Source organism: Tachyglossus aculeatus, chromosome 22 (genome assembly GCF_015852505.1).
Source record: "Tachyglossus aculeatus isolate mTacAcu1 chromosome 22, mTacAcu1.pri, whole genome shotgun sequence".
Lineage (NCBI taxonomy): Eukaryota > Metazoa > Chordata > Mammalia > Monotremata > Tachyglossidae > Tachyglossus > Tachyglossus aculeatus.
Genome location: NC_052087.1, coordinates 15,289,840 through 15,307,108, shown reverse-complemented (window position 1 = coordinate 15,307,108; position 17,269 = coordinate 15,289,840). Strand labels below are relative to the sequence as shown.

The 17,269-nt window shown below is 46.5% G+C and overlaps 1 protein-coding gene across 5 annotated transcripts in view; it reads left to right on the top strand.

The window, feature by feature from the left end:
* The first annotated feature begins 1,328 nt into the window (after positions 1-1,328).
* The window catches only part of NELL1 (neural EGFL like 1), a 499,897-nt gene continuing 483,956 nt past the window's right edge, over positions 1,329-17,269 (top strand). For all 5 annotated transcript variants that reach the window (XM_038764520.1, XM_038764521.1, XM_038764519.1 and 2 more), the window contains exons 1-2: positions 1,329-1,532; positions 11,157-11,285. In XM_038764520.1, the coding sequence (XP_038620448.1) occupies positions 1,484-1,532; positions 11,157-11,285 (178 nt within the window). In that variant the 5' untranslated portion in view covers positions 1,329-1,483. The remainder of the gene's footprint in view (positions 1,533-11,156; positions 11,286-17,269) is intronic.

Genomic DNA, 17,269 nt, shown 5'->3' with positions numbered 1-17,269 from the left:
TCCAGCTTGTCCTTCCCAAGTTCTTGGTACAGTGCTCTGCACACAGTAAATGCCCAATAAATATGATTGATTGATTGATTGATTGTTGGGTACGGCCTGTCTCTGTATGTTGCCAGCTTGTCTTTCCCAAGCGCTTGGTACGGTGCTCTGCACTCAGTAAGCGCCCAATAAATACGATTGATTGATTGTTGGGTAGGGCCCGTCTCAGTATGTTGCCAACTTGTCCTTCCCAAGCTCTTGGTACAGTGCTCAGCACACAGTAAACGCCCAATAAATACGATTGATTGATTGATTGTTGGGTAGGGCCCGTCTCTGTATGTTGCCAATTTGTTCTTCCCAAGCACTTGGTACGGTGCTCTGCATACAGTAAGCGCTCAAAAATACAATTGATTGATTGATTGATTGATTGTTGGGTAGGGCCCGCCTCTGCATGTTGCCAACTTGCCCTTCCCAAGCGCTTGGTACGGTGCTCTGCACACAGTCAGCGCCCAATAAATACGATTGATTGATTGATTGTTGGGTAGGGACCGTTTCTGTATGTTGCCAACTTGTCCTTCCCAAGTTCTTGGTACAGTGCTCTGCACACAGTAAGCGCTCAATAAATACGATTGATTGATTGATTGTTGGGTAGGGACCTTCTCTGTATGTTGCCAACTTGTCCTTCCCAAGCGCTTAGTACGGTGCTCTGCATACAGTCAGCGCTCAATAAATACGATTGATTGATTGTTGGGTAGGGACCGTCTCTGTATGTTGCCAGCTTGTCCTTCCCAAACTCTTGGTACGGTGCTCTGCACACAGTAAGCGCCCAATAAATACGATTGATTGATTGTTGGGTAGGGCCCGTCTCCGTATGTTGCCAACTTGTCCTTCCCAAGCGCTTGGTACGGTGCTCTGCACACAGTCAGCGCCCAATAAAAACGCTTGATTGATTGATTGATTGAGCATGAGTAGCGGCAGGCGGGGCGGGAGGGGAGGGGGATGGAGAGAAGCTGCTGCCTCGGGAGAGGCAGGGGGCGTGTCTGGGAGGCTGTCCGTCCCCTTAGTGGGCCGCTTTCCCCGGAATTCCCGGCGCTGCGGGGCTCTCCAGTCCAGAGGGGGGGATCCCAGCAAGTTCAGCTGCCCACCCTGCCCCACCCTGAGCGGCGGCGGAGAAGAAGGGCCGGGCCCTCCTGGCTCTCTCCGCTTCAACGGGGCGGGCGGAGAAGGGCGAGGCGAGGGGTCGGGCTGGGCTGCCCCTTTCTTCTCCCCGCTGGCGGGGCGCCGGGGGCTCCCCCAGTCCTCTGTGCCGGGGGAAGGAGGCGGTGGCGCCCCGGTCCAGCCTCTCCGGAGCCGCCGAGCCCCCTGGCCGGCGGGGACCCTCCCGCTCCTGGAGAGGCAGCCCTGCCCAGCCCCTCGGCTGCTCAACTTGGAGGGCTCCTGCAACGGGCCCCGGCCGCCTTCTGGTTTTTCCGTGCGCCCCTCCCCGCGGGGCCCCGTCACCCCGATGGATGCCATCCTGGTCGTCTGGGCGTGTGTGAGCGCAGCCAGGGCAGGTGAGCGGGGCCCGGGGAGGGGGGCGAGGGCGCTCGGCCTGGTGCCTATCTATTCCATTTCTTTTATTTTGTTAGGATGTTTGGTTTTGTCCTCTGTCTCCACCTTCTAGACTGGGAGCCCACTGTTGGGTAGGGACTGTCTCTATATGTTGCCAATTTGTACTTCCCAAGCGCTTAGTTCAGTGCTTTGCACATAGTAAGCGCTCAATAAATACGATTGATGATGATGATGGAGGGGCGAGACCAACCTCTGAGCCCGGGCACCATTCATCCAGTCGTATTTATTGAGCGCTTACTAGAATAATAATGGCATTTATTAAGCGCTTGTTATGTGCAAAGCACTGTTCTAAGCGCCGGGGAGGTTACAAGGTGACCAGGTTGGGGGGCTCACAGTTTTATAATAATGGCATTTATTAAGCGCTTACTACGTGCAAAACACTGTTCTAAGCGCCGGGGAGGTTACAAGGTGACCAGGTTGGGGGGCTCACAGTTTTATAATAATGGCATTTATTAAGCGCTTACTACGTGCAAAGCACTGTTCTAAGCGCCCGGGAGGTTACAAGGTGACCAGGTTGGGGGGCTCACAGTTTTATAATAATGGCATTTATTAAGCGCTTACTATGTGCAAAGCACTGTTCTAAGCGCCGGGGAGGTTACAAGGTGACCAGGTTGGGGGGCTCACAGTTTTATAATAATGGCATTTATTAAGCGCTTACTACGTGCAAAGCACTGTTCTAAGCGCCAGGGCGGTTACAAGGTGACCAGGTTGTCCCTCGTGGGGCTCCCAGTCTTAATCCCCATTTTCCAGATGAGGCGACTGAGGCCCAGAGAAGTGAAGCGGCTTGCCCAAAGTCACACAGCTGACAATTGGTGGAGCCGGGATTTGAACCCGTGACCTCTGACTCCAAAGCCCGGGCTCTTTCCACGGAGCCACGCCGCTTCTCTGTGCGAAGTCCAAGTTGGCAACGTCTAGAGACGGTCCCTACCCAGCAGCGGGTTCACGGTCTAGAAGGGGGAGGCAGAGAACAAAACAAAACATATTAACAAAATGAAATAAATAGAATAAATACGTACAGATGAAATAAATGGAGTACTAAGTACGTACAAGCATATATACAGGTGCTGTGGGGAGGGGAAGGAGGTAAGGCGGGGGGGAGCCACGTGGCACGAGTGGGGCACCCAGGGATGGAGAGGGCAGAGAGTGGCCCCCGCCCTGGGCGCTCGGGCACCGGGCACCGGTTTGACCCCTTGGCCCTGGCTGGGCACGGAGTTCCCCGACCCCTCCTGTCCCTGTGGGCAAACCAACCATTCCTTCTGTTCCAATCCCGACTGCGCCCATTGTCAGCTGTGTGACTTTGGGCAAGTCACTTCAATCAATAAATCATCAATCGTATTTATTGAGCGCTGACTGTGTGCAGAGCACTGGACTAAGCGCCTGGGAAGTACAAGCTGGCAACATAGAGAGACAGTCCCTATGTATCTATCTATCATATTTATTGAGCGCTTGCTGTGTGCAGAGCACTGCACTAAGCGCACGGGAAGTACAAGCTGGCAACATAGAGAGACAGTATCTATCTATATCTATCTATCTATCTATCTATCGTATTTATTGAGCGCTTACTGTGTGCAGAGCACTGCACTAAGCGCACGGGAAGTACAAGCTGGCAACATAGACAGTCCCTATCTATCTATATCTATCTATCTATCTATATCTATATCTATCTATCTATCGTATTTACTGAACGCTTGCTGTGTGCAGAGCACTGCACTAAGCGCACGGGAAGTACAAGCTGGCAACATAGAGACAGTCTCTATCTATCTATCTATCTATCTCTATCTATCGTATTTATTGAGCGCTTGCTGTGTGCAGAGCACTGCACTAAGCGCACGGGAAGTATAAGCTGGCAACATAGAGAGACAGTCTCTATCTATCTATCTATCTATCTATCTATCTATCTATCTATCTATCAACCGTATTTATTGAGCGCTTACTGTGTGCAGAGCACTGCGCTAAGCACACGGGAAGTACAAGCTGGCAACATAGAGAGACAGTCCCTACCCCAACAGTGGGCTCACAGTCTAGAAGCACTTCTCTGTGCCTCAGTTCCCTCATCTGTAAAATGGGGATGAAGACTGTGAGCCCCACGTGGGACAACCTGATCACCTTGTATCCTCCCCAGCGCTTAGAACAGTGCTTTGCACGTAGTAAGCGCTTAACAAATGCCATTATTATTGTTATTATTGCCCGTCTCCCCCTTCTAGACTGTTGTTGGGTAGGGACCGTCCCTATCTGTTGCCGACTTGGACTTCCCAAGCGCTTAGTACGGTGCTCTGCACACAGTAAGCGCTCAATAAATACGATTGAATGAATTTGAACCGCGCAGACGGTCCACCTGGCTCGTTCGGGCCCAAACTCTTCCGTTCGCCCTGGTAACCAACGCCCCCTCCGCGTCCCGCTCCCCAGCTCCAAGTATTCATTAATAATAACGGTGGTATTTGTTAAGCGCTTACTATGTGCAGAGCAATGTTCTAAGCGCTGGGAGGGGGGGATACAAGGTGATCAGGTTGTCCCACTTGGGGCTCACAGTCAATCCCCATTTTACAGATGAGGTAACTGAGGCGGAGCCGGGATTCGAACCCATGACCTCTGACTCCCAAGCCCGGGCTCTCTACACTGAGCCACGCTGCTTCCCCATTCCATTCCCCATTCCCTATTCCCCATTCCCTAAAAACTCCCCCTTTTAGGCTGTGAGCCCACTGTTGGGTAGGGACTGTCTCTATATGTTGCCAATTTGTACTTCCCAAGCGCTTAGTACAGTGCTCTGCACATAGTAAGCGCTCAATAAATACGATTGATGATGATGATGATGATTCAATTTACTGAGCGCTTACTGCGTACAGAGCACTGTACTAAGCGCTTGGGAAGTACCAGTCGGCAACATATACGGATCCGGGTGATTGTCTCGACTCTTCCCTTCTTTTGGACCGGGGCTAATCCGGTCCTAAAGAAAGCGGCGGCACCCGAGACCTTTTAACCCTTCCCCTCCCCTTCTGTTGCCCTCTTCCCAGCCCCTTCCCGGAGAATTTTCCAGCTGGGGCAGGTCTGGCCGGTTTCCTCCTTCCCAACGTGGCTGAGAGGTCTCTGGATGGAGGGAAGGGGGGGAGTCTCTCATTTCTAGGCTGTGAGCCCCTTATTGGGTAGGGATTGTCTCTGTTGCCGAATTGTACTTCCTAAGCGCTTAGTGCTCTGCAAACAGTCGGCGCTCAATAAATACGATCGAATGAATGAGTGAATTCCCGGGGAGAGAGTCTGGGCGTGGGAACCCCTGAGGCCGCTCCTTTCTCCCCCCCCTTAGCCAGCCCGAGGTCAGCCCGGACCGCTGGCCGCCTTCGCCATCCGCGCGATGCCGGGAGAAAGGGGTGGTGGAGCCGCCTTCTTTTGCGGCTGGGGGTGGGGTGAGGGGGAGGAGGAAAGAAGCTCCCCCTCCCGCCTCCGGAGAGCAGGGGAGGGAAGAGGCAGCGGAGGGCAGGGGCAGGGGCAAAGCAGGGGCAGGGCAGGGCAGAGAAGGGGCAGGAATAAGGGCAGGGCAGAGAAGGGGCTGGGCAGGAATAGGGGCAGAGAAGGGGCAGGGCAGGGCAAGAATAAGGGCAGAGAAGGGGCAGGGCAGAAGTATCCCCCCAGCGCTTAGAATAGTGCTTTGCACATAGTGAGCGCTTAACAAATGCCTACATTATTATTATTATTATTATTATTATTATTATTATTGAATAAGGGCAGAGAGCAGAGAAGGGGCGGGGCAGAGAAGGGGCAGGGCAGAAGTGTCACCCCCAGCGCTTAGAACAGTGCTTTGCACATAGTAAGCGCTTAACAAATGCCAACATTATTATTATTATTATTATTGAATAAGGGCAGAGAAGGGGTAGGGCAGGGCAGAGAGCAGAGAAGGGGGCAGGGCAGGGTAGAGAGCAGAGAAGGGGGCAGGGCAGGGCAGAGAGCAGAGAAGGGGCAGGGCAGAGAGCAGAGAAGGGGAGGGCAGGGTAGAGAGCAGAGAAGGGGCAGGGCAGGGCAGAGAGCAGAGAAGGGGCAGGGCGGGAACAGAGGCAGAGCAGGGCAGGGGAGGGCAGGAATAATAATAATAATGTTGGCGTTTGTTAAGCGCTTACTATGTGCGAAGCACTGTTCTAAGCGCTGGAGGGGGCGCTACAGAGTGATCAGTTTGTCCCCCGTGGGACTCACAGTCTTGATCCCCATTTTACAGATGAGGGAACTGAGGCTCAGAGAAGTGACTAGCCCAAGGTCACACAGCAGACAACTGGCGGAGCCGGGATTCGAACCCATGACCTCTGACTCCAAAGCCCGGGCTCTTTCCACCGAGCCACGCCGGAATAGGGGCAGGGGAGGGCAGAGAAGGGGAAGGGCAGGGATAGGGGACAGGGACCGGCTTAGGGCCGGGACAGAGGCGGGGGCGGGTAGGGGCAGTGCAAGGGCAGAGCGGGACATGCCTGGGGAGGATCCAAGCTTGCGGCTGGAAAAAAGTTTCAGGAGGCCGAGCTCCGGCTCCTCCGTGCTTCCCTCCCTCCGGGGCAGACCCCCTGCCACCCCCACCCCCAATCCCTCCTCCTGGGGTCATTGTGAATCTTTCAGATCTTGACAGATCTCGAAGAGTCGTCAAAGCGGCAACTCCGATCTCCCCAGATCCAGCGTGCCGCATAATTAATCCCACGAACACGCTATTCCTCCCAAGCCTTTGTTCTCAGCCCCCTTCTGAATATTCATCTAAATATGCTCCGAATCAAGAGGGGATAACAGGATGATCTCGACGAGGCCGGGATGGAATCTTTAAGAGTACAGTCTCGTTAAAAACGGATAAAGATCCTGTAGTACAATCGGGATCATTTCCGCTTTTCATACGAGGAACAGAGGCAGACCTCTTTTCAGAGGAAGGGAATTTCCCGAGGACCACTGAGACCACAGGCACTTTCGGCGCCCAGATTGGGCCCCATCGACGGGCGAAGGAAGTCTTTAATGTCTGCTTTGCCATCATCCCGTGGTACACGTCAAGTCCCCAGACAGGGAACCAAAGCACCGCTTTCCAGTCCTTTATCGGGAACAGCCCCTTCACTTGGAAAGTTCATTTCGTGAGTGCAACAATTGCTCTCCGGATTGTTAACAGTCACAGATGAAATAGACACGCGGTTCACTTAAGTGCGGCTCAACTATCGCCTCTTTTTAATGGGCATGAGCAGATCATATCAAGCACGTTTTAATTAGAATGGGGCCTCTGTGCAGCCAGCACAGCTCTAGTTACACGGGAAAGATAGAAAGATATGGGTCGTGGAGAAAGGCGGGGTGCCGTGCGGGGTAGATTGCGAAGTAGGGGAGCAGGAACGCGTTCGAATAAGTGATGGGGGTACAAGAAGTAGGCCCTGTGCTTCATGTCCCTGAAATTCTTTTCTTTGCACCAGGATTTCAAATGGCATCACTAATCATTATCATTTGCAGCAGTTTTGGAAGAGTGTAGTAATAATATATGGCATGAACTAACACCTTTCTTCCAAGGCAGCGTGAATAATGTGAGAGTCAGTTGATTGTTTCCCTCTCCAATCTTATTTTTTTGTCATCTCAAGAGATTAAAATGGGGGATGGAGAGCGTCTCCGTCTGCGGCTTCGTTCTACCACGCCCACGTGCAACAGAGTGGGTACCATCTGCTGGGGGAGGAGAGACAAATTGGTTAAAGGGCAACAGCTCATCTGTTGTTAATTAATTATTAATTGAAGAGCAGGCCTTGGAGTGTTTGGTTCCAGCCTCCAGAGGGCATGCAAAATATGAATACACATTCATAAGCGATGGATTGGCTCCGCTAAGGAGCCGCTGTGTGGCTGCGATAATTTTCCCTTTAATAGGGCAGTGGGAATTAGGGGCAAGGTGGTTCAGACTGGTGCTGGGGACGCAAACTTTTTTAAGGTGGGCATGAAGTGTAGATGCTGGATGAGGTCACCCGAAGCACTTCTTCCTATGTCTTGCTTCATTTTGGCCAAGGGAAAGGTTGCTCTCAAAAGGGCTGTAGCAGATTGGATTTATGATGCACCAAATAAAGGCTGATTTGGTTGGGAGTGTTGGCCTGCGTGTAACTCGAGCAGTCTAAATAGATTTTGGAACAGAACACTCACATGGAGTAAGTACCACAGAGGGAAGCCACAGCAGATGGTAGTATCTTTTCTAGAACAGGGGAATGAGCCAAGGGAGCTGGACCTTGAGTCTGGCCTTGAGGGGATCTGGAATGTTTACCTTCCTTTCTCAGAATTTTTGAGGAGCTTCTTAGCTGGGTTAATTTGAATTCCCCACGGGCACTTGGAGAGCAATTATGTGTTAACTAGAAGAAGTTTAATGGTTATTTTAGAAAGGGCAGCGGCTCCTTGCTTAAGACTAGTCTGGTAAACTGAACATTTTTCCAGAACCTTTCCTTTGGGAAAGCAACATGGCTCAGTAGAAAGAGCGTGGGCTTGGGAGTCAGAGGTCAAAGGTTCGAATCCTGGCTCTGCCACTTGTCAGCTGGGTGACCTTGGGCAAGCCACTTAACTTCTTCTGTGCCTCAGTTACCTCATCTGTAAAATGGTGATTTAGACTGTGAGCCCCAAGTGGGACAAACTGATCACCTTGTATCTCCCCCAGCGCTTAGAACAGTGCTTTGCACATAGTAAGCACTTAACAAATACCACCATTATTATTATTATTATTTTCCAAGGAGCCCACTTTCTCAAATCATGTTCGGTTCAAGGGAAGCCATGTAAATGCTGGCTCATTTAATGGGCTTTCTGACTCTCTGGGCAACGTGTGAAATGATTCCCTTTTTCACTAGCCTGATATCGGCCCAGTAAAGGGTTTTCACCCTGGAGGGGACCAATTAAAAAGGAAAGTAGAAAGCAGTATTTGGAGGCGTAAATGATTTCTGATTCAGCCTTCAGTTTATTATATCCTTTTTTTTTTAAAAAAAAGGACTATATCAGTTGGCTTTCAAGTCAGCAAAACCTCACTCAGTTACAGATATATGAAATCTCTATAATATTGCAATATTACCACAAACAGATATTATATAATATAAATTTATGGATAATATCAATCTCTATATCTGTATAGATGACTCATTGGTATAAAATATTCGACTTTGGACAGGAACTAAGAAAAAACTTTAACATACACCCCCAACGATCTGGTACAAGAGAGTGGCACACCTCCAAGGGTTACACACTGGGTTTTTGTTGATTGTTATTGTATTTCCCCATGCTGGTTTCTGAGGGTTCATCCTGCCAAAAAAGCTTGACTCTGAGATCCAGTAAGATCCCACCTGATTCAATTCCTGGAGATTCAGTGCCAAGGAAGGTCTTCATTCTTGTTAACATTGATGGCGATTATTCACTAGGATTGATGATAGAATGCCTACTGTGTGCATAACCCTGTCCTAGATGGTGAGACCATGCAATAGAAGTAAAAACAAAATAAACAAAACATGGCCCCTGAGTTTGCTCAAGAAACTTAGAAGATGAGAAATTCAGCTGAAGTTCTAGAGCTATTGTTTTTGCCCAGTACTTCAAGTAAGGCTTAGACTACCACCTGTCCAGACAAAGTCAAAAAACAAACTGAAAAAAAAAACTGAGGACACAGAAAGGATAGAAACACTTTCTCATGGGAGACACCATGGTTAGGAACCATCTCTCTATGTTGCCGACTTGTACTTCCCAAGCACTCAGTACAGTGCTCAGCACACAGTAAGCGCTCAATAAATACAATTGAATGAATATTTCTTCCTAAGAATCGGGAAAGTGTAAACTATCTGGTAGAAACCGTTCTACACTTGCTAGAATGTGCTGCCAAACCAAGGCACTTCTAAAATTCCATCCCTACACATTCTTCTCCATTTGCAAATCATTTCAATAGCAGAAACATTCATATTTGCCAGCCGATGGCACTAGAGGTTTGGTGTGGGAGCTGTTTAGTGGGCAGGCAGGTTCTGTGGCTGGACAGCTGCAGGATGTGACCCAACAACTCCAGCTGGATGTGCACAAACTGGCTCCAGCTGTGTGGCATTTGAATGGTATTCCCAGTTTGAAGGTTTAGTTATCACGTTGATGGTGTGGTGTATTTTTTTTTTCTCTGTTCTGCCGAGTTTCTGGTCCTAGATTTTTGTTGTTGTTCAAACGGTGAACTCTTTAAAATCAGCTTTCAATATTTAGAGTTTAAATTATTTTCTAATTTCTGCATTACCAAACTTTTGAATTAGATTAGCCATCGTTTTGGTCAAAATATGGACTTTGGATAGAGGTCAACCTACTGTTTCTGACAAAAATCTACTTTCTCCTGTTGATAGTCTCTCTAGAGTACTTACCAGGTATCCAGCCAGATGAGAATACTGCCATTCATGATCTGACCAGGGCAAATCCTTGCAAATTTATCACTATTTCATCTACCTTGGTACTGCGAAAAGCAAGGTTTGGAAACATACCAAACATTATTTTTGTACAGTACTCTCTATGGGACTCCATTTTATTTAATGTTTTGCACTTAAGTCGTTGATGCAGGTTCTGAAAGTTTGGTGGTGAGGAAGATGGATAGATTGTTAATTTTGATAGTCCACATTCAGGTTCCTATGACGTATTGCAGTCCCGAAGGGCATAACACACATTTATCTCACCTTGCAAAATTGTCTTCCCAGTGTTTGCAGCATGAAAAATTGGGGGCAATATCCCAAGACTGATCTGATGTCTACAGTTTCACTGAGGAAGAGTCAAAAGAAGCCACCAATTAGAGTGTTTTGAGGAACAAATATTTCCTTCAGTGTCAATCTAGTTTTAGAATGAATGCTCTGTATGGTGCAATAAAAATGAGAGAATATGGAGAATGTTAGAGTGTGTGTGTGTGTATATATATATATACACATATATAGCTATTTTATATTTATATATATAATATATATATGACTATATATATAGTCATTTTGCTGTCCTGAATGAGGCACCACAGGGAAGAAGGTAGAAAACTGAGATTTAGCCCAAGGCCATTTGGCAAGTCAGAGACAAGACTTGTCACTTCTGAAGAAGAGCAAAACACTTATGCCCTCAATCACATGTGTATTGTATACTCAGAGTTTAACTGAGCCTTCCACTGTGGAATCTTCTTTGATGGAAGTGTAGGTGACTTGTGTGATGATCCCTCTACTTCTTCTACTCCAGGAGCTCTGGTCTCTTCGTCCATTATCTGGTTTCTTTCCCATCATGTTCCCCTTTATACTTGCCTTGGATTTATTTGACAAATTGTGAGTGCTTTGTGGCTGCACAGGTGATAGTACATGATTTAGCTTCTATATTATTATGGAGAGACTACATTTAAAAAAAAACTATTAAAAAGCTAGCGTGAAAGAAGTAGCAGATTAATGATAATATGCAAAAGAACATCTTTTTTTTTTGTTTCTTTTTCCTGTAGGGATGTTATGGTAGTTAAGTGCTTGTCTAGAACAGACTCTATATTCTTTGCACATTCAATGTGTCTGTAGTATTAGTTTCCCATAGCTAATTTAATTCAGTATTTTATGATGAAACTCATGAAGTAACTCTCTGTTTCTTTACAGTGGTAGGCATTGGAATGGATCCTGACTTACAAATTGATGTTATCACTGAGCTAGACCTCGTGAATACCACCATTGGAGTTACTCAGGTCTCCGGACTACACAATGCTAGCAAAGCATTTTTATTTCAAGGTAAATCAAACCTTTTCATTTGCATGCGGGACAGCTGTTGTCATGGGATTTCAATTTGTAACTTTCTCTGGGGATCCTGTTTGCCATTTCACTTAGACTTTTTTTCCACTTCAGCATATTTATGCTTCTTCAAATATGTTGGTATTGAAGGCTTGGCCAGTGGCCAGCTGTAAAAATATATTTTTATAATCTCACTCACCTCTCTCTTTCCTTTCCACACCCTATAAGAGAAATAAAGTGAAATTCACATTCTTTAGTGCTCCCCTGGCAGGAATCATTACTCACCTCAGGCAAGAGGGCGAGTCTGTATTGGCAAGACTGGTTTAGACCTAACAGGTTCAGTTCTTCCATCTTAAAACAGTCCAAAGAGCACAAATGCCAACTGATGAAAAGGAAATTAGATATTTAAATTAATTTCAGATATATTCCACCCAGAGGAAAATGATAAAAACCAAAGAAAAGCTGATTGTAAAAAATGCAGGGCTTGTTTGGACTAACACTGTTGCAGTGTTGAGCAGTGGCAGAGATCAGTTTCTTTGGAGCTTCATTTATCTGAGTGAATTGGAATCTGAATAAGTATAGATATTCATCTAACACATTCTACTTTTGTTTTGGTATGTTTAATTTTCTGCATTAAAGGCTGTCTTTCAGAGAAGTCTATTTCATAACAATTTCTAATGACACGGCTTAATGTTTTCAAGGCTCTTCTTAACGTGATAAGATACAACAAGAACTAGATCAGGCCACTGTTTGAAGATAACTTGTAAGAATCCTTCATCTTTTCCCACATCATTATTCACCTAGAAAAATGCTCTGGGGGCATTCTTGACCTCCACCTTTTAGTGAAGAAAAAAATAGCATACATGAATGAGATGTAGGATCCAAAATAGTTTCTTTCTGCCTTGAGTTCTTCCCCACCTCTGCCCCAAGTGCAAAGTGTTAATTCTATTAATTGGAGGCTTTCCTTTGTTAATTGAGTTCCTTAAGCAGCTGCACTTTTACAAAGAAAAAAAGGGCAGCTTCTCATTATGGTGCATTATTGTGTATTATGGTAATTGACTGATTATTTTTAAGAAAAGCATGGCCTTGTGGAAAGAGTATGGGCCTGGGAGTTAGGGGACCTTAGTTCTTATCCTGGCTCTACCACTTGTCTGTTCTGTGACCTTGGGCAAGTCACTTAACTACTGTGTACCTCAGTTACCTCAGCTGCAAAATGGGTATTACTATGTCCCATGTGGGACATGGTCTGTGTCCAATTTAATTAGCTTGTATCTACCCCAGCATTTAGTTCAGTGCCTGGCACATTGTAAGCACTTAACAAATACCATAAGAAAAGAGACAGGGCCCCATCCTTTTCTTCTCCCTTTCTCCACCTCTTATCCTTCCTCCTATTCAGTGTTCATAAGTTCCAAAATTCTCAGGGACAAAATGGTGTTTCTGGTGGAAACCAGGAGATGTTGTTTGGGTAGTGTAAGCAGTGGCCTGCCCTGCATTTCCATTATAGTTATTGGCTTACTTAGTCTGGAACAGAATGGGATTACAGTTCTCACATGAACCTGCTGCATGGATAGTAACAGTTGTGCTCTAGCCTCCCTTCCTGCTGATTTTACATGGGGGAGTCTGACTTAGTTCTCATTTGAGACTCTGGGGTGAGAAACTAGGCTTGGTTTCCTTTCCTACTTCTCTGGCCTTCAAGGCACTGTGTGGAAAAGTAGAAAGGAGGGAGGGAGAGGGGGAGGGAGAGAGAGAGAGAGAAATCCAGAATTTACTTGGTTCCTTGGTGGTTTGGCAGATTTTGCTCTATGAATTGTTAATCAAGTGGAGTCCTTCAAGATGATCCCAAAAAGCAGCCAGCTGTCTGGCTTTTTGCATAGTTTTTTTTTAATTTATGGTATTAAGTGCTTACTATGTGTCAAGTACTGCTATAAGTACTAGGGTAGATACAAGTTAATCAAGTTGGTCACAGTCCCTGTCCCACATGGGGTTTACAAACAGGGGGTAGTGCTGGGGAAGGTGGAGGTGGAACTTTCCATGAAGGTTGGGGTGAAGAAACCCAGGTTGACTGTGGGATAGGGTCCTGAGCTCCCAGGCTGCAGAGCAACAGCAGGAAAACATGTTTTTCTCTGCTGTTTTGATTCATTTTCTTGGGCTCTGAATAGGAGGCTTGGAGGGGGAAGAAGAAAAACTCATTTTCTTCCTCTGTCCTGCCTCATTTTCCGTGGTTGATCTCCATGGCAGGGTGGGGGAGAGCAACTGCTGCCCAACCTTCTTCCCACGAGGTGGGCAGAGGAGATGAAATGAGAAGCTTTATTTTCTTTTTATTTAAAAAAATGACAAAAAAATTCCCCAGGAACAGCACTGGTCTGAGGTAGGGGCAACCCCCTATACCGAGGCGCACTGCAGTCTTGCCCATCCAGTAGGATCGTGCCCAGGGAGCCGAAGTCAGGCCAGGATCACATTGTGTCATATGATTGGGGTAAGAGGTGGCAGTGCTAGGTTGGACTGTAGTTCAAACCTGTCACCTCAGGATTGATAGAATTGAGAGGCCTTCCAGACAAATTCTTAAGCCAATCAAATGCCTCTTAAGCAACATGGGGCTCACTATCAATCCCCATTTTGCAAATGAGGTAACTGAGGAACAGAGAAATTAAGTGATTTGTCCAAGGTCCCAGAGCAGAGAAGTAGCAGAGCCAGGTTTAGAACCAAGGTCCTTCTGACTCTCAGGCCTTATGGTCTAAGGGTTGGTGTAGGGAGAACTTATTTTCTCTCCTGCTCTCATGGGAGAGAGATGCCCTGATCCCTACATGGGAATGATGGATTAGTGGAAGCCTGGCCACATACAGCCCAAATCTCCCAAGCACAGGGGCTCTGGGTTCTACAGGGGTGGGCTGAGGACCTGGGATGCCCTATCTGCCCTTGCCACCCTCATGGTACAGAAGCCACTATACAGTGTTGAGAATGCTGAGAATATTATGTCTGTTTGAACAGGGCAGCCCAGGCAGGAGTGGTGATCCTAGATAAATCACTACTGTATATATAGACATACCTGGGCAGAGTGAGACTTGCAGAGATGACTGAATGAGAAGGCAGCTGTTCCTCCTGATGCCCACGATGAAGGACCAAGTCTCTGTTGTATTCAAAGCAAATCCAAAGTATGGGCATTTAATTTTAAGGGGAAATTAAGCTGGTAGTGTCTTTTGGAAAGTGCTGAGAACCGCTAGCATTTTTTAGTCTGTACAGAGTGCCTGCCTGTCTGTTAGTAACTGAAGAGATTCCACACATATTCCCATCCAGCTTCACAAACCTTCCCATCATCTTCCCATATCATAAATAGGGAAATCGAGGTGCAGGTTGATTCATTAACACTTAGTTGTGAATCAGAGTCAATAACATAATCCATCTCGGTCAGTTCATTTTGTCAACAGTTTTACTCTTGTCATTGAAGATTGTTAAACAAAACCATTTGTATAGAACCAGCATGGTTTATGGAAAGAGCATGGACCTGGGACAAAGAGGACCTGGGTTCTATTCCCAGCTCTGCCACTTGCCTGCTGTGGGACTTTGGGCAAGTCACTTAACTTCTCCGTGCCTCAGTTTCATCACATCATTTTTTATTTTATTTTATTTTATTTTGTTAGTATGTTTGGTTTTGTTCTCTGTCTCCCCCTTTTAGACTGTGAGCCCACCGTTGGGTAGGGACTGTCTCTATATGTTGCCAATTTGTACTTTCCAAGCACTTAGTACAGTGCTCTGCACACAGTAAGTGCTCAATAAATACGATTGATGATGATGATCATCTGCAAAATGGGGAGTCAATACCTGTTCTCTCCTTCTTAGACAGGAGCTTCATATGGGACAGGGACTATACCCATCTTGGTTATCTTATAACAATAATATTAATTGTGGTATTTGTTAAGTACTTACTATGTGCCAAGAACTGTTCTAAGAGCTGGGGTAGAGACAAGATAATCAGGTTTTCCCACATGGAGCTCACCAGCATGGCTCAGTGGAAAGAGCACGGGCTTGGGAGTCAGAGGTCAGGGGTTCTAATCCCAGCTCTGCCGCTTGACAGCTGTGTGACTTTGGGCAAGTCACTTAACTTCTCTGTGCCTCAGTTACCTCATCTTTAAAATGGGGATTAAGACTGTGAGCCCCACGTGGGACAACCTCATCACATTGTGTCCACCCACTGCTTAGAACAGTGCTTCACACATAACGCTTAACAAATACCATTATTATTATTGTTAATCCCCATTTTACAGATGAGGTAATCGAGGCACAAGGAGGTTAAGTGGCTTGCCCAAGGTCACACAAAAGACAAGTGGCAGAGCTGGGATTAGAACCCACACCCTCTGACTCCCAAGCCTGTGCTCTTTCCACTAAGCCATGCTGCTTCCTATGTCTAGCTCAGCATTTAGTGAAGTGTTTAGCACTTAAAATCCACTGTTGTTATTATGAGGTGGGTCATTTTGGGAAGTTAGAGAATCTTTAGGGCAGGAAAGATTTTAGTCTATCTGGGTTAGTTTGTGTCTTTAGATCTCTCAAACTTCCATCCAGCCTTATTATTTATCAATTGTACTACCAGGCATTCTTGTTGCAGTGTCTGTGGACAATCAATTTAATTTATCTGTCTGCCACAAGATAATTCAGCTGGCCTCAGTGGAAGCCCTAACAGGGGCCTCCAATACTCTCCCAATCACAATTTGACTCTCACCTTAAAAAACATGGTTTTGTGCTTGAGGAAGCTGTTGCATCAGTCCACATCCTGGAGGGTCTGAGAGTCATAAGCATGATCACACTTCAACAAGCTGCAAAGTCCTAATTGGCTTAAAGCATTTTGAAATTTCCCATTGAGGTTTTGTTGCACTAATTGGGAACACATTGGCAAACCATCATGTTGGATTTGCACAGGCTGAGAAGAGCTGCTGAATGAAGGAATGAAAGAAAACTGAACTCCCAGCCCCAGGAACTGGCACCAGGTTCCAAGCAAAATGAAGCAGAAGGATTCTAGGCTGACTTTACTCTGTCTGCAGCTTGTCACAACGTTGCTAACATCTGCCCTTTCCTCTCTATCCAAACTGCTACCACTCTGACACAAACATTTATCCTATCCTACCTTGAATATCACATCAGCTTCCTCCCTGCCTCCTGTCTCTCTTCCACTCCGGTCCTGATTTCACTCTACTACCTGGATCATTTTTCTAAAAAAAAAAAAAAACATAAACCATTCAGTTCACATCTCCCCACATCCACCTCCGCATCAAACAGAAACTCCTTACCAATGGCTTTAAACCATTCAATCAGCTCATCCCCTCCTATCTTACCTTTCTGTTTTCCAAACATAACTAGCCCATTTGCTTCATTCCTCCAATGCCAACCTATTCACTGTACCTAGATCTAAACTATCTCACCACTGACTCCTTGCCCACATCCTCTCTCCAGCCTGGAATTCCCTACCTCTTCATATCTGACAGACCAACATTCTCCCCACCTTCAAAGCCTATTAAAATCATATCTCCTTTAAGAGACCTTCTCTGACTAAACCCTTCTTTTCCCTACTCCCCTTCCCTTCTGCACTACTTATGCACTTGGATTGGTGTCCTAAAAGTATATGATATTCACCTCACCCTCAGCCGCACAGCACTGATGTACATATCTAGAATTTATTTTAATATCTATCTTCCCCTCTAGACTGTAAGCTCATGTTGCACCCTCCTAAGCATTTAGTATAATGCTTTGCACACAGTAAGCACTCAATAAATCTCACTTATTGATTGATTGGTTGCAGCCAGTGTACATTGGCATCCTTCCAAAACAAGCATCTTAGGAAAAGCACAGGAAAATCACTCCTAACGTACTCAGGTTGCAGCACTCCCTGGTTTTCTCCTCACAAATCCCAGTAAGTGGGCTATCAATCAATAGTATTGATTGATTGATCACACCTAACACCTTCAAATTACAGCATGCTTTGGGCTCTTGTCACA